We start from the raw sequence: 18,618 nt of genomic DNA, 5'->3' as shown, positions 1-18,618 counted from the left end.
TACTATTTCACTAAAAAGTAGAGAAAAACTAACAGAAATTACAACCTAAGAAGCATTAAAAACACTTTTGGTTTGAAGAGTGAATAAGAATGCATGTTCATATGAAGTTGGTTTTTTTTACAAGATTTATACAAAGGCTGCATACATCAACTTATGTCTAATAAACGTACAAAAAACCCCATATGGTTTACACAATCAGATTTTCCTTACAGCATTCTAAGTGCAAGGAACTTTGAGTGAAATCAAAAAGACATAGGTAGAGAAGCAATGAACACTCCAACAGGAGGAAAAGGTTCCCCAATACAGAGTTTATCTTGTAAGATTCTCCTCTCTATAGAAGATAAATACTTCTAATTAGTGATTGGCAGTCTAAAAAAGTGTCTGAAAACAATCAGGTTTCAACACATGATGTGCATTTTGTATATGCCAGCAAAAAGCAAGAATCAGTAAAACAAACTCCAGATTTATCCTCTTCTTTCATTTTACATTTACAGGCGCAGTCATATTTGATAATATAACAGAAAAAGTAGAAAAAAATGCATTTGTTGCACCAGTTTAATAGATGCTGCCAGTCAGGGAAAGATCCAGTGTAGAAGAATTCAGGTTTCCTGAAATAGGCAGCAATAGAACTGTTTTCATGTATGTAACTGCATCATTCTCATCTTAAAACAAATTGCACTAAACTTGCCTTTAATAATTCCAGTGAAGTTACTTAAATTACACTAATTACACCAAAGATCAGTGGTTATATAGGCCTGGAGAGACTTCTATAAGAACAGTTTGGCTTCCTGCATAGCATGCTCCAGAGAATGTCCACTGAGAAGTTTAGAGCCCAACAGAGACAGAGATCATTCAAGTTAGCCAGCAGCGCCTTCCAGGCCAGTTCTTGTTCAGGGGCCTCAGCCTGTGGAGTGAACCGGCTGTGTGTGTGAACAGCAGAGCATGGTGCTCTATCCTTAAGATCCAAAATGAAAGTTCTTGACCCAAACAGCCTCCTAGCATGGAGCTTGAGACTAGTTAGAAACTGCTAGTATGGAAGTCCTCAAGAGAGCAATTCACAAATTAGTAATTAATTTGATATACTGAGAAGTGGCTGATAGAAGAGAACAGTTTGCCAGAGACTATAAGCAAAACATGCTGCCTAGTTCCAGCTTTGGAGCAGGGGCTATAAGAATTTATCTTGGCACTGCCGTACTTGACAAATGAGGCAGTTGCACTAGATAAACGTTTTCATTACATCCTTGTTCCATCCCCTCATTCAAGGGCTCTGTCGTCACTACCTCATTTCCAGTAGTTTCTGTTTCAGCTTGTCTGGCTCATCCACTGGGTCTGTTGATGTTTTTCTAATACTACACTTAAAAGACATTTCACTTCCATTCTTCAAGAGAAGTGACTTGTTCACTGCCAGTATTGCCAACATCATTCAATGATGATTCTAGGCTGACTGCTGTTTTTGGGACCTGTCGGCTGAACAATTTTTAATCCATGCACTCTAGAGGTTTTTTCAGTGATCATATTTTAAAACAGAAAGTCATATGGTACTAAGTGGAATACTTTACAGAGTTTTAAGTGCATTATATTTATGCTTCTATTATTTTCACTTAGGCACATACCTCATCAAGAAATGAAATCAGGTTTTCTTGAAGTGACCTTTTCTCATAACATCCCTGGAAAAAAACAGTAAATGATCTGTACTCATAGTTCATTTTCCATTTATACCATCATGATGCTGGGAAAGTTCTGATGGCTGCAGTCCACTGGATTTTATTTCTAGAACTACTATGTTTCACAGCCTTCCTGGCTCAATATCTTCAGGGTCAAGACCTCTGTTACTGTGGTTGAATAAGCCTCTGCTCTGAAATCTTAAGAATGAGAACACTGAATGGAAGAAGGTAGAGGAACCTAGGGACTGTTCTGCAGTTTGTCAGCCACCCTCTGTTCATCATTGGTTTATCGGTGGGTGGAAGGTTTTAAGTCTGATAACTCATCTCTGAATTCAGGACCTTACTTCATTTGCACAAAGATGCATACAAATATATAGCTTGATCAGTTAGCTAATGCCAGTATTGATGATGATGTTAAAACAGATGAAAATGGCATAACAACTGTGGTGAAAAAAGAATCGACTGTTATTTCTGCAGATATGAAAAGGAGAAATGTAAGCTATGCAAGGTAAACGCAGCTTTCTCTCTTCAGCTATTCAGAAATTAATCATAAGGTATTATTCATAGTTGTGCATTATAACCATTTGGTGCTGAGGTCTTCAACTAGTATAATTCACCATACCTTTAATAGATAAATACTAGGTGATGATTTACACTCACATAAGATATTGTCCTTTTATTTTTTACAATTTTTTAGATAAAAGCTATTAAAATGCAAACCTTCAGTTTTAATAACCATGCTTTATAATAGAAAAACTGTGACCCAGTTCTAGAGTTATGTCTCCCCCAAAATCCCCAAGTTAATAAATTTAATAGCAACATACATTTAAACTGTCTTGAAATTGGGATTTACTGTCTTTAAAAAAATCCAGAATTTGATTTCATTGCATTTTGGGATAAGGATATAGAATATCAATTTTACAAACAAAATAGCTTAAAATATTGTGTTCTGAAAGCATGAAAATCTTTAACAACCATCAGAAAGTTCAGGAATGTCAAGCCCAGTAACAGCCACTTTAATTCTATTTCCAGTGCAGTAGTTAGAGGAAGGATGAGAAGAAAGTGAATTGGCCAAAGCCAGGGCCATTCAGTGCAAACACTTAAATAAGAATGTTATATACAATCAACTATTCCCTAAGACTAGGTAGAGCACGAAGCAGAAGAGGGTCACTTGTAACTAAAGCACCTGAAAAAGTCACAATTCTGGTACCAAAAGAGTGACTATAATGACAACAACAGAAGTAACATGACATCATCAAATACCATTAATTTTTTCTGATCCAGAATGCTTTCATGGAGTTGTGGGCATGGGTTTCTCTTCTCTTTTCACTAACCATCAGCTCCCCAGACAAATAAATGTCCTGGGGAAGCCAAAGATTTTCCCCTGAAACCCTCTACACCCTATGGTAGAGACTGACATGCTCAGCAGTAATGATCCCAACTGACCAGTGATCCCCAGCAGTAATGATCCTCCATCCTAAAGGGGAGGAATCCAAAGTATTTCTAACCTACTTCTTTCTTTCCCTAGGGAAGGCTGGAAAAGTGGGAACAGCTGGGAAAGGACGGGAAAGTGGCACAAGACAGGGGCACACAGATCAGGTGCAGAGCTGAACAGAGGTGGGTGCTCACAGATACTAAATGGAGTTATCTGTCGACACTAAAGCTACCAGGTTTTGTATTGTACTTCTTTGGAATCATAATCCTAACAATTATGGTGTTGCACCATAATAGTGAGAGATACCATTATGTCAAACATATCCTCCTGTCACACTTTTTATGGCAGAAATTCTCTACCCAGTATCAAATAAAAACTTCTTGTCTAGATTGTCAGCTGACTCCAAGAATATAACATAACCGTTAAAGAGATTGTCAAGTTACAGTTGCTTTCCAAAAAGCAATGAGAATAATACTAAGCTGATGTTGTGGAAAACTTGGTTGCACTGGACGTCAGTTTACACCAGGGTAAATGAACAGAATATGGCCTTGTCTCTTCCTCCACATGTATATTTTTTTTCAAATGCCCCAGGAGTGGCACAGTTAAAATCTCTATAATATCAGATTCACTAATTATGTCTGCTCAAGTATTATTCATTCATTTACATGGAACACACTGAGTTCTGTGGCATATATGTGCATCCAAGAACACCATACATTTTAATAATCTTAAAAATGCAACCATAATATGAAAATAGCTTCCCTGTCTATTTGTCAATGCACTGCTCATGAATCTATATTTTGGCCCTTCCATTCAGAGCACAAGATCCACCAAGCAGCACCTTCAGGGCAAGCTTCTACATACTCCCTTTACCAATATGCTGCAAAGCCAAATTAGGCAAAACAGCTCACTAGCTGAGATTTTAAAGCCAGGACTCTTTAAATCCTTAGTCTTTGAGAGAAGAAGAATGATGCAAAAGTTGCTAACTCCATATTTGCCTTTGTGATGTGAAGTCATAATCTAGCAACAGGACTCAAATGATAGCAATGCTGAAGAACTAGTTTTCCCTTGCTTGCATCAACATATATCAGAACAATTCTAATGAAGTCAAAAGTCATTTGCTTAGATCAACTGAGATCAGAGATCATAGCATCAGTAAATGACTGCTGTCGTAATGCCTTAGTAGTTTTCAGAACATACAGTTTTATAAGTGGGATTTGAGGTCTCTAATTCACTGCATTAAGCAGCTGGGTGTACAATCATTTACACTGCAGTCACTGATGTCAGAGTGACGTCTGTCCAGTCTATGAGAAGGCAGCAATTCAACTTGAAAACAGCATGGGGAGGTTGGGGGTGGGGAAGAGAGCTATTTTTAACATTATACTTTGTGAAATTATTTTTTGTAGGTACGTAAGAGGGATAATGCTCTGGAGGACAAAATACTAGGCTTTCAAATAAATTATTTCAGCATTTATGAAAACTGCAGCACTGCTTTGTTGTTTAATCATCCACAGGAATCACTTCTTGCTTTGCACACTCCTGTCATAAACATTACACACTAATTAGCTAAAACCCCTAGAAAGCATTAGTGCTGCTATAAAGCTTTACTGCATCGTTTGAAACAATTTTTAATAAACTGGTTGTATTAAAATTGTACCAATGTAAAGCGCCAATGAGCATAGGTGTGTGATGTATCTCACAGCATCTAGAAGTGCATACCTTGAAATAGTAACATAATCATCTGGGAGAGCCATTTACAAATTCTACTTTAACAGCATCTTGAGCCTGAACTTCTACTTAAAATGGTACAGGTCTCCTTAGAGTTTGCTGATGAAGGGAGTAACTGTGAAGCTGTGTCATGCAGACTGTCAGAAAATTCAAGACTTTCAAGCTTCTAGATCTTGCTGTATTTAATAATTCTTTGCAAAGAACCAAAAAATGTTTCTGCCCATTCTACATATTCTCAGTAGCCGTAGCAAATAGATAATTATCTGGTTTTCACTATATATGCGATATATATATATAATTCCAATAGCATATTTTGTATTAAGGGAAACGTTTTCTAAAAAGAAATGCATATTATTTTCTATTAAACTAACTTCTGTTAAGAAGGTCTTCTATTAGCCATCTCTATTTTCTGTCAATTTCTATTGATGGTTCAGTAGATTTATAGTTGAAAACAACAATTAGTATTTCCTACTGTACTTTAAAAATACAGACAAATTTAACTTTGATAAAAAAAAAATCTAGCTTTTTTTTACGGGTAAGTTTACATGCTGGATCACAGTTCACTCAGTTCCCATGTATACTGCCTAATGGAGTAATGAAAAAGTTTGAGTCAGAATTAGCTGGTTGTTAAAAACAGTTAGCACCCGTTTCCAAGAGGACAGTACTGTGAAATCCAGATGGGGCACCTTTCAATGAGTAAACATTACTCTTCATCTTACAGACACAGAAAATCTAAACAAATAGAACCATAATATCAAGAAAATTTTCTCTTCCTGAAATGCATACTGCTACCAACTCCAAGGCAGTAATGCATTATATCATGGATCATCCTATACTTGATTTAAATAATCATGTTGCATTTTTAAATGTCATTAATGCATTATGGATGTGCTAGTTATTCCTACATTATTTAAAAATACAGAAAGGCAAAGAATAACTGCATAAATAAACAGTCTGAGTCAGAAGAATTCATAATTTCAGAATAATTTAGGAAAATGGAGAAAAGGCAGCAGTGGAGTATTCGGATGCAAAGAGTTTAGTGAAAAAACATATATTCTGGAACACATAAGAAGAAGAGGCATCATGAATAATAAGCACAGACAGACATGCGATCTTATTACTGTCCTTTCAATAAAGTGTGTAACAGACAGCATTAAAAAAAATTAGGATGAACTATGTCACCTGCATGAGTAATCTGTGGTTTTTTGGATACAAGGAAACCCATGTTTTCTTTCAGCTGGGAAGACATGGCATCACTTTCTCCTATGAAACAGCCAAAAATCTAAGCAAAACAAAAGTGAATCAAACAAGCAATTTATAACAGAACTGATTTTGGAATATATGTTTGTATGTATAAAGTCCAATATTTATCTCACATATTTATCATTTAATATACTTTGAGTAAGTTTCCTAGTGTTACTTGCCTTAACCACCCACTGTCAATATGACTTTAAATTGCTGAGACCTGCTACTCAGGCACAATCTTTCTTCAGTGTTTGGAAAGAAGCCAGCATGCACAGGGCTTCTAGGAATGAAAGCCATCTAATTGATAAAGCTCTTAGTACAGTTTTGCCTTGTAATAATTTTTTTGTAAACAATCATCTTCAATTTCCTTTTTCCAGTTTTACATACTTGTGCTTCCTCAGCTAGAAGAAAAAACAGTAAAAGGCAGACAAAACAGAATTATCTGTATTTATAAATGGAGAGGTTTAAAGTAGCATAGTGGTTTAGCCTACACAGAAGAAGAGCTTTTCCATAAAGATATGTAGATTCCCATTTGCCTGAAAAGCACTGAATATAAAGTTCATTTTTAAAACTATTTTTCAGCCACCTCCCTAAGCCTGGCATTGTTCCGTTTGTATTGGTCGTGATGGAGATCCCTATACAGGATATGCAGGTAAGTAGCTCATTTCTGTTCCAGGTTGTGATGATACTTAGCTGAAATGCTTTCCAAACCTCAAGCTCTGTACCCAAGCGCAGGTTAGTAATTTCCTCAGGAAATTAGTTCAGCCCCATTCCGCAGTACAGATTTTTTAAACTCTTTTCTCATATTATGAATGTTATATATACTCACTTCCATGAATTCTAAAAGCAATGCCCCTTTGGATGCAATACAAAACTTTGCACTTTTTTCTAGTTTAGTACTTTTCATGTTATACAACATAACTCCCATTTTTCTACTTTGAGAGATTCAGGTGTACATCTTTCAAAAAAAATATTCTTACACATTACTCTTCATCTTTCACTTTACAGCTCCCTCCTTACAATGCACACAGTTATTAATCATACATCATCAGTCAATACATCATCTGTCTATTATAGCCCCTTACATTCCTCTTTCTAGTTTCTTGTCATATAACCTTGTCTTTCCATCCTTCATTCAAACAGGATACAGGATTTACTATGCCAAATTCCAGGTCCACGCTCCTTCAACAAAGTCATAATAACATAATCTTCATGATACCCAGTGTGAATCAAAAAGTGGGCGATACTACTAATAAATACATATGGTTGGTTTTCATGTCACAGCATTTTCACAGTTGATTCTCACTGTTTTAAGTTCCACCTAAATACCCCAATTGTTTAATATTAAATAGAAAGGTTCTGAAAGAATTGGTATAGCTAGACCATTATAATGGAATGTTTTCTCCAAAAAATCAAGGATGTACGCTTTCTGCTATCATCAATTAATATTCTTACAGCAGGTTTCCACCTCTAATACGTATAAAAACAGTGTTATAGAATCACAAAATCACAAAGTCATGAGGTTGAAAGGGACTTCTTGGGATCATTTAGTCCAACTCCCCTGTCCAATGAGGTCAGTGACACGAAGTTGCTCAGAACCATGTCAAGTTGGGTTTTGAGTGTCTCTAAGGATGAAGACTCCACAAATTGTTCCAGTGTTTGATCACCCTCATGGTAAAAAAAGTGTTTTCTTGTGTTCAAATTGAATTCCACTTTTGAATTTTTGTCCATCGCCTCTTGTCCTAGAATCGTAGAACAGAACAGAATCACAGAATACTTTGGGTTGGAAGGGACCTTTAAAGGTCATCTAGTCCAATCCCTCAGCAATGAGCCCGGACATCTTCAACTAGATCAGGTTGCTCAGAGCCCTGTCCAACCTGTCAGGTCTGTGGGCACTATGCAGAAGAGTCTGTCTCTCTCTTCTTCATTCCCCACCTATTAGGTATTTACAGACAATGTTAATAGTCTTCTCCAGACTGAACAGTCTCAGCTCTCTCAGCTTTTCCTCATATGAGAGGTGCTCCAGCCCCTTAATCATCTTCATAGCCCTTCACTCTAGTAGCTCCATATCTCTCTTGCACTGGGGAACCCAGATCTGGACACAGTACCCCAGGTATGGTCTCAAGTCCTGAATAGAGAGGATGACCGCATCTGACCTGCTGGCAATCCTCTTCCTAAACCAGCCTAGGATGCTGTTGGCCTGCTTTGCTATAAGAGCATATTACTGGCTCATGTTCAAAAGACCAAAGGTCTTTCGTGCAGGGCTGCTTCTCAGCTGGTCTGTCACCAGTGTATACTGGTGCATGAGCTTGTTCCTCCCCAGGTGCAGAGCTTTGCACTTCCCTTGTTGAATGTCATAAGGTTCCCGTCAGCCCGTTTCCCCAGCCTGTTGAGGTCCCTCTGAATGGCAGCAGCACAACCCTCTGGGTGTATCATCCACTGCTCCCAGTTTTGTATTTGCAAATTGCTGAGGGTACACTCTCTCTCATTGTCTAGGTCATTAATGAAGATGTTACATATTGGCTTCAGAATCAACCCCTGGTATATGCCACTAGTGACTTGCCTCCAGCTGGATTTTTATCACTTACGGGTTCAGCCAGTATTCTTTCCACCTCACTGCCAACTTATTTAACCCATACATTGTCACCATGTATATGAGTATGTTATGGGGGATAATGTTAAAAACCTTACTAAAGAACACTGCCCAAAGAAAGGGCATCTTAGAAATCCCTTACAGCTGCATAAACTACTTCTGCTGACTCTTAACATGGAGACAGGGGATCCTAACAAGCCCCATAACCCCATGACGTCTACCAGAGGTTGACAAAGACAATAAAAGATGAAGCACAATGCAATTTATACATCTTTCAGATGGTTGTCACTAAAAAAAATAGAGCTTTCAAAGTGCCAACTGCACTTGGGAAAGAGATGCAGAGGTCAGTTTCCTCAGTCATTGATAAATGATAGCTGTTAGACTGTCCAGGATAAGTCTTTTAAATCTTCAAGCCAGTGAATAACTAAGGGGGGATTCTAATCTAACTAAAAAGATTTAAAATTACTGTAGTGTCTTTTTAATAAAGAAGTGTCCTCTGAGTAGGGGTATACTATGGTGCAGACTGCTGGAAACAGGAAACCCTTGAACAGGGAGATACTTGATAAAGAGAAACATCAGGAAGATAAAGAAATAGGAACACTTATACAAGGCCATGATCTTTTAGGTCATGGAAATATATTTGGATGATTTTGTCAAGCTGAAGAGAAGCCAGATATGGAGAGGTAAAATTGAAAACTAGATCTGTGAGAGTAGGAAGAGAGGAACAAAGGGTCAGGGATAGAGTTCTGGGAAAGGTGGGTGAGACAGAGGTCATAAAAGAGAAATATCAAAGGAACAAAGGAAGTGTATCCCTCTTCTTTGACTTTCAAGATTGAGGGCATGCTCAGCAGTGCCAAAAGCAGCAGGGGAACTCAGAAGAACAGGGATGAAATACAGTCCCTTTAGAAAGAAAAAAAATCATTAAAACTCTGGAGCAGCAGAAACCATAATAGCTATTCAGGATGTTACAGAAAGTATCTGTTAGCAATGAAACATTTGAAAAATTAAGTGATAAAAAGGAAGCTGAAGCAAGATCAAGACTACTTACATTGCTCACATGGAGTAATTAATGGGATGTCCAAGCTGCAGTTTATAAATGTAATTTGTCTAACGTAACTAGTAGGTTAATGAACATTATAAGAACAAATTATCAGGTAAGGGAGGCATATCTGTCCCTTTCACCATTCTCTCAAACAACAGCTGGTCTCAACTAGAATACACAGAATACTCCCCAGTCTTAAAAGGCCAACCATTTCAATAGAGTTTTCAAGCATGTAAAGAAGCAGATTTGCTTTTTTGTTGTTTTTTTCAGAACAAGAAAAGTTGCCCTTAGAAGGAATGAATAGGCTAAGGAGGATGAGAAAAGCAAGTGGGACTTAGACTGGTCAAGTGTTAAATAGAATCAACTTAAAAAAAAATAAAAAAAGAGAAAGAGCTGCAGATATGGGTGGAAGGAAAAAAAACAAATGGTCTATGATCCTCACCAGTAAGTAAATGTGTACATCTCTGAATGTCAAGAGGTGAAAAAGAGATGAGGAGACTTTAGAACATTTATAAGCCTGTGGCAGTTAGAAGAACAAAGAACACTGGGTTCAGTCCTGACATTAGTAACTCTCCAGGACTACCTGAACCATTTTGAAACTGTAGTTTGTCAGAGAAACAAAATTTAAAAAGGCCACCACCATGTGATATGTAGGATACAAACCAATCCCATTTTATTTTATTAGAACTCATTCAAATAAGCCTGGAAATTACTGCTTTGATCTAATCATCACAGACAGGATGTTAACATAATTACAGTAGATCAAAAGCTGATGCTGAAGTTATGGTTGATGTAAATTGGGCTTAGACAACAATCAAATGATCAATGCAATGATTATTCTGTTTCACTGTAAGCTAGATCAGGAGTCAGCAATTTTCTTAATTCAGATTTCATTTCTTACTCTATGCCAAAAATATAAAACAAATCTTATCCCTTTTTTCCTGAGTTAAGCTTTATGTTCCTAAATGTAGATAGCTTTAATGCATATCACCATTAGACTTCCCGCTAAACAGAAAGGGAAAAAAAGGCAAAAAATTCACTGCAGCTTTTTTTATGCCATATTATATTTCAAACTGTGCTGGATAAGGCCATGTCAAGGTGAAGAAATCAGTGTCAGATTGAAGCTGATTCAAACAGTCTGATCTTTTTCTATTTCATAACTGAATTATTACTTCCATCATAGATGGATTGCCAGTTACTTATGTTAAATATTTCTCCCCACAAGAGAAAATAAATAAAAAACCACATTAACACTTTAATCAAGACTCTTTTGAACAGAGAAATAACAAGTATTTCCATTTCACTACCTGTGGCGCTTGTACAGTCTCATTGATATCCATCCTACATGAAATTTATGCTGTGAGATACTGAAGATTCATTGAACACCACACTCCTCTTTTTTCAAGAAAGTTTATTCACAGGACATTTTAAAAAGCTGTCATTAGTCAGCTCACACTTGGAAAATTTGAGGGATGATCATAGAAAGGGTTCTGGGGAATTTTTTCTCAGGCAAATCCCACACATTTCATAAGGAAACTAAAGGGGCTTCACCTCTTTTATTTGACCCCCATACTGTACTTGTTTGTGTAATTATATAGCCCAGGTAACTAGTCTGATTGCACTGGAAACTCAAGTAAGGTTTTGGAGTAAAAGATACTCCAGTAAACAAACAGAGCTTCCTTCAGTTCTTTTATAAACTAGTGAGCCTGAACATAGTTTGCTACTACTCTGCTTCCCTAAACAAAGGACTGTCATTCTGACAGTCACCATGAATTGGTCCCTGCATCATACCCCTAGTGCATGACTCTATCTAGGATCTGGGTCTAGCTTGCCACATCTATACAAGAGGTTATGTCACCTCTCTCCAATCCCACACAGAAAGCAGTAAGAAGTTTGAGAAGAACTAGAAAAATTTGACTAGCACAAGGGTTTAACTGGTGTTGTAATCACGCAGTACTTCAGCATGTCTGATGGCAGCTGGCCATTTCAAGAGCTTAGCTTGTGTATCGTGTGCCAGCAGAACCAGAAATCTTCCCCCCATCCCTGCCCCTATTTTTAGACAGATTCAAAGAAATGCTGAGCAAAGCCAGGGCTTCACCTTTATGCATTCTTTCGTGTTGAAAAAAGGAGGGAAGGAAGAAGGGATGACGTGCAAGTAGGAGACATGCAAAGATAAAAGATTTCAAATTTACCTCTCGCAAGGTGAACTTAATAACAGAGGAACTGGATGTGGTCTAAAGTTCTATCTGTTAAAGAGGGCTTGTAAGGCACATTCACTAGAAGGCAGTTATATAATGTTTGATGTTCTCTACAGCTATTTCCCCCAGGCCTTCCTTGAAGAAAATCTTTAATGCCTGACTTAAGCAAAGTTTGTGAGTAATGTGACATTGTAAGTAAAAACAATGTTAAGAGAGGTATTAACCAGAAAGGTTCTCATACAGAACCTTATTAAATTGAAAGGACCGAACAAACTGTTTCTAGAATAGTATTAGGAAATTACTTGGTGGCAATTGTCAATAACATGTAAAAAACAGGTGTTGGGTATCTTCAAGGTTCAAACAAAGTGGTGTTCCAGTGTAATCTAAACTGGAACTAGGCTACTGAATTTATAGTTCATGCCTTGCCTTGTGGCTTTAAGCCCAGCAAGGGCTTGCCATATATGCAATTCCACCAATGCTATCGATAGGAAAGTTATTGTGTGCTGGAAGTTATGTCCCCTCGGCCCAATTCTGCCTTCAGGTAAAAAACAAACAAAATTTTGTAGTAGCATATGATGACAGATGCTTCTAATACAGATTGGCTCAAACAATGTAAAAACCAGTCAGTCTTACAGAACAGTTGCTTGAAACACTGTCCATGAGAAACACCTTAATAAAAGACGCTTTCCTAAAGCAAATGTTCATTTCTTATAACACATGCAAAAAGAGCACCGTGTTTAAAAGAAACAAGACAAAGTACTTTTTCACAAAACCTGGAAAGCTGTGGATGCTATGTGAGTATCCTTTTTTGGTGGTTTCAGAAGTAATTTACAAATATATAGATTAAAAGTCCATCAAGAGATACTAAACGTGGAGCGCAGCTGCAACTCTGGCACAGGAAATCCTTAAGCAATGTGCAGTCAGAAGCTAGGAGGGGTAAACCAGATCTACTATTTCATAGTTACTTCATTCTTACACACTTTTTCCAAAGATTTGCTATTTACCACCAGTAGAGACAGAAAAATGGTTCTCACCCATCTACAGACTCAAAAAATAGATACAGAATCCTCTGGGTAAAAAACCTCTCTGCTAAAATACTGCCATAGCTCTAATGCTTCACATTTAAGTAAAGGCCAGATTTATCCCTGTGAAAAGGGGAAGAGGAAGGAGAGGAAGGAGAAGAAGCATTTTTGATGGCTTAGCTAAAGATAGACTTCTCCTCAGAGCAAAAATTGCATGCTGTAGTCATAAGAATTTTGCGTTTTGTCAAGAAGCCTGAGGCCAACGCATACCACTGAAGTAGTTCCGAAGAAGATCTGGACATACTCAGGCTCCACGCTCCAGATCCTACTGCCTTGTCAGGAATCTAGTATATCAAACTTTGTTTGATGATAAGCAGTTCTGGTAGACATCACTGCTCTTTCACAAAAGAAGCAGAAAAAATGTTTTTATTTAGTTAGGTCATACTTTACCATGTATTCTTGTGCATCTGCATAATGGGCTCCAGGATCTTGGTTCAGAGAGAACAGGGACCAACTTCCTCAACTCAGGTAAACCAGTAGAGCATAATTAATGTTTAATAAGAATTTTGATTTGCAAATTCAGCTGGTGTGCCAAACATGTAGGGGCAGGAAAGAAAAGCAGTTCACCTACAAATAAAAATGTAACCTACCTAGGCTTTATTTAATTCATTCTAATTAATCTTTCTTCTCAGACCTCCAGTGGCGTGACTTTATAAGGATGGATACCTCTCAGGGTTGGAAAGAGTTGAATAAGGAAAATTATACATATTTGGAATAAAAAATAGTCCTGCTTGCTGAAATTACTGGACTCATTTTGTCGCCAGCACAGTATAAGCAAATCTTGCTCTTAAGAATCTGCTAGAATTAGCAGTATGGATTCTCTCATGTGTTAAGCCGTTTTGTATGATATATTTAGAAGTCTGAAATTAGCCAGAGATAGTCAGCAGAAAATCCTATACAGGGAATTTCTTAGCAAAAATCTTGTAGAGACAATGCTGTCATTTGCAAAATACCGCCCTGTTCACTCATGTGAAAAAAGGGGGAAAAGGCAGGGCTTAGCAAAGGTCTTCCATGCTTAATCTTTCACAGACACGACAGCCTGAAAGAGCTAGTCTTCAGTCTAGTGAAATACGTTAGGCATGCCTCTAGGGATTATTTTCATATTTACAATTTACACTGACTACTGATCTTCTGACGCTTAAGCTTCACATTCCAGGTTTTAACACTAGGAGCATAGGATTTTTCTTACTTAAACTAAAATTATAATAGCATAAGGCACAGAATAACACAAGCTAGAAAGAGCTAAACTTTTATAATATTACAAACTCCTTCAGCTCTCAAGACACATACCAGAATGTCTGTCACCACTCAAATTCTACAAGAGAAATACCAAAGACAGATTTTACCCTCTTATCTTCAAATGTCTTCCCTGGAAACTTGCATTTAATCAACAAACGAAGACATGCAAGTTTCTAAATTGTTTACTATCAAACTAAGTATGGAACTCCTTTCTCAGCTTGTTAGGATTAAACATCACTTCCTGAATAGGATAACAGCAACAAGTCGGTTACTGTAAGCCAGTTTTCAATCTAGCTTTGTCTAGATCAATGAAAAAAAGAAATTTTATTTAATTTTCTAGCTTCAAAGGCATAATGGTTTTGCAAATTTTTTTATTATGATTTTTTTTTTTTTTTTAGGAAATGAATGGCAGGATAAATAACCACATGAGAGTGCCTCATTATGCTACAGAGCTCATGAACAACAGACTCATGAACAACACACAATCAACAGCTAAATACTGTTACTTTTAAAGATTTTAATTAGTTATTTATATTTAATACAAGTTTTAGAAATCCTTACCTTACACTACTCTGGCCTGCCATCAGGATTGCTGCTAATCTTCCTGAAAAGGCCTTAATATTATGATCCTTGACTTCTGGACCAAAAAGTGTCTGTGGTTTTACAGAACTTACCATAGTCTATCTCATCTCTATGGGAGGAAAACCATCCAGAATTAAAACCTGGCAAGCTACAGCTTCCTTTCTTATCCCCACTATTTCCTGTTTTATTTCTTCAATATCAATAGCATGCAAGTTCTAGCTTCTCACACCAAAGCATTTAAAAAAAAAAAAAAAAAGTTGTATCTTCATGTTTAGTCTTTTCAAAACTAGCTGATTTGCAATGCATAACAGGAAACAGGTAAAAGAACAGGTGAAAAATTCTCACCTCTTCTTTCTTCCCCTACTTTCATACCACCATTCTGGTTTGTTGGATATGAATCTGATATCAGTCTGATATAAAGGTTATCCTGTCATGCAACAGTAGCCACTTGCACTGAGAAAAGCAAACCTCTGCCCTCATTATTTACAAGTAAGCAACTGGATTTATATAAATCATTGAGTTTGTGCTTATGCTAACTTGTATATGTGGCAACCCCACCAATTCTGTTTGTCAGCGTTGTAATTTGACCAGAAGTCCTACCAGGAGGAGAAAAACACTCTTATAGTGCAATCTGCCTATTTCCTGTACAAATTAAGAAGTTACAGTCTGAACATTAATTTGATTTTTTTAATAGTCTTGTCTCTCTGAAACCTTCTCTCCATATGAATAATTACACCTTCCCATCAGAAAGAGTAACTCTTAACATCATCTTTCATACACAAGCCTAATCTCTCCTTTGTTGTCTGGATTACTATTTCTTCAACTAGTTTCTGGAACTGCTTCAAAGCATTCTTGAAATCCAGCAATTCAAGAGCAGAGTAACTATCCTTATCACAACCCTTCTTTTCAGACATCCTTTATTGACAGAGGACAAGTGAAAAGGAAGAGCTCTTCCTTATAGCCTGGTCCAAGCCCTGTTTCGCTCCTTAAATCTTGAATTCCCACATAAATTCATACGAGATGCAGCTGCATGATAGGTATACCAAGCACTACATAACAAAGAAGAGGTGACACTGGCTTAGCATCTCAAGCTGGCAAGCATAGGTAGTAAACTGTTGATGTCACAACCCTATTACATCACAGAATGCTACTTGCTGAGCAGCCCTAGGTCATGAATGAGGATCACTAACAACCTGGCATGTGAGATTATTTCATGGTATCCCGTGCCGCTGGTGGTTGAACAGACATGAACTTTCTCAGTTCCAGAGCCAGACAAGGATTTCGTCAGGGTTCAATTCTGCTACAGCTGGCACTGCTTTAGCAATATGAGATCACATTCTCCAGTAAGAATACACCTTTGAGACTAGCTGTTGCAAGTTTATTATATCTTTCAGACTTTTGTATGGAGTGAGGTGATTATATCAGTCATCTCTAAATTTCGTATTGTCTTCTTATGCTTTGGATTATTTTCAAGTTTTCTGCCAGAGGCTGCACACCAACTAACACAGTTAGGAACAGCTGAAATTGTGGATTCCCTTGGATGCACACATTATTTGGTAAAGAACAACAGAGCCAGTTCTCCATCTAGATTAGCTTTGTGACAGGAGAACTGAGACCAGCATGATGATATTCTACCATGTGCTAACCCTGCAAGGCTCGACCAGGGATCTCAGTCTGGGTGGGGATACCTGGTTTTACAGTAGCAATAAGAGCATTTTACCAGGGATGTTAAATTATGAATCATTGTTCACATAGTACAAAGAGGCCAAAGACATACAATTCAATCCCAAAAGAACTAGAAAGGCACTTGTGACAGTTTTTGGAAGTAACACGGAATGTTTGCTTCCTTACTAAATCTCTCTCTATTTCTTGAATAAATATATTCAATATATATATACCTTGTCATCCTCTTTATTTTATTCAAAATCCCTAGTCTTTGAACTAGAACTTCTGTCCTAGAAACCCAATTAGCCTGCAGAAATATTTTTTTAATTGCATAAATCATTATGATTAAGACTGCAGAAAATCCAGTGATGGAGTGGTGGAGTTTTAGTTATTTTGAACTGTTCAGCTGCCTCTCCCTTAAACTCTCACAGCCATTCAAACTCCCTTTACTTGCCTTACTTAATTTCCAGTCAAGTTACTGTTTCTTTCTTTTTCCCTAACATACAACTAATAAACTCGGAGATTAAGCACTGGCTCTTAACGTATATGTGTGCTGGGCCAAGGCTCAGCTGTATGTCTTAAATGGTTACTGTTTTGAAAAGGGTCTGCATTTAACTCGCACTGAAGTTCAGCCAGGATCTTAAAGTCAGACTATTCCTATACCAAGGTACCCCAAGGACCATTCTGGTTTTTGTTCTTGAGACATACTTTAAAAAAAAGCAGGATAGGGCTATTCAGAAAGCAAACCTGCAGCTACCGCTTTCTTTTGAAAGTGGCAGCTCAGAACATCCACTAACTAACCAAAATTGTTCGAAATGCTACCCGATGTCTTGAGTTCAGACATAATTTTTGCCCTGCGAGAGCACCAGTCTCTCTGTTATATCTGCGTTATCTTTCCATCCTACCGGATCTTAAATTCTTTACTGAACAGAAGAACCCTAGGGTATCCTACTGGAGTGGTGGAAAAGTGAATTTATTTTTCCTCTAGCTGAAAGAGAATTAAATATAAAACTATCCTCTGCATGTGTAATATAGTGGCTACTGAAGAAAGAGCTAAAGAATCAAGTTTCATTATTTAATTAGAAAGGAATGATGTAAAAAGCTGCCCTCAAAGAAAGGTTCAGTGCAGTGAATTTTAAGGAGGAAACATTTTCATGAAAAACCAGGTGTTTGAAAAAGGAATTTTACAGTTTGCACCTGTGACCAACAGTAGTCTTCTATTGAGTAGCAGTCACAGTTTAAAAAAAAAGCTATATGTATTGGTAATTAATATGTTAGTTAATTTGGATCATGCTATGATCAAGATTCTCTGCATGTGGAAGCTAGTTATCTTTCTCAGGGTTCTGGATTCTGTGCTGCACCTCAGATGAACCACTTTCAGTTCCCACAACCACTTACTGAATCTGATCCCTTACGCTTGAAAACATTTTGCAAGTTGTAAAGGTTTACCATTTCTTGACACTGCCATGTGAGGCAGTGTGTTCTACCGTGAAGTCAGAACTGTGTTCTTGTCTTGGCTCTGCCATTTTTTTCTTTCTCAGTAACCTTATTAGGTTGCTAAAATCTACCTATAAACCAGGAACAACATCCCAACCTTGAATTAGTTCCTTTAAAGTATTATTAATCCTTGTAAGTTAATGCCCACCTTTTATGTGTGTGGTATCCGTCGTTCCCTTTGTATCACTATGCTGACATAAAATTCTGGCACCTTTCTGCTTATCACACTACTCCCATGTCCACTGCACATTTACATAAATATTATTAGCATAATAAATATAACTGAACTGTAACTGAATGTGAACAAAATTGTTCATGGTGTTAGCTATGCTTAAGCAAACATGCATTTACATTTGTTCTCTGATCTTCCAGTTTGTGAAGTCATTAATTCAAACTCATTAACACAATCACATATTTTTGTGATCAACAAAATTAAGTACTTCAGAGAAGCACATCAGTGATAACGAGTAAGCGCTGGTGTCTTCTGCCATTCATAAAAAATGGAGCTTATGAAGAAATCACAAGGAAAGTTGTCCCTCTTTTTATTCACCTCACCAAAGTAACTTACATAATCCTACATGATTTTCATTTTTATACCAGTGCAGACGTTAGTGCTCTATTAAGCAGATGATTAAGTCTTAGATGAGA

At 37.3% G+C, this 18,618-nt stretch overlaps 1 protein-coding gene across 1 annotated transcript in view; it reads right to left on the bottom strand.

The window, feature by feature from the left end:
- The window catches only part of WDR64 (WD repeat domain 64), a 77,011-nt gene extending 59,012 nt beyond the window's left edge, over positions 1-17,999 (bottom strand). Inside the window, 6 exon segments of the mRNA XM_055714918.1 lie at positions 6,014-6,109; positions 14,788-14,840; positions 14,843-14,880; positions 14,882-14,915; positions 15,566-15,723; positions 17,923-17,999. Coding sequence (XP_055570893.1) covers positions 6,014-6,109; positions 14,788-14,840; positions 14,843-14,880; positions 14,882-14,915; positions 15,566-15,723; positions 17,923-17,999 — 456 coding nt within the window.
- Positions 18,000-18,618: the final 619 nt, after the last annotated feature.

The sequence above is a fragment of the Falco cherrug genome, chromosome 6 (genome assembly GCF_023634085.1).
Source record: "Falco cherrug isolate bFalChe1 chromosome 6, bFalChe1.pri, whole genome shotgun sequence".
Lineage (NCBI taxonomy): Eukaryota > Metazoa > Chordata > Aves > Falconiformes > Falconidae > Falco > Falco cherrug.
The sequence above is the reverse complement of the archived record's forward strand: the minus strand, read 5'-3'. Positions and strand labels throughout refer to the sequence as shown.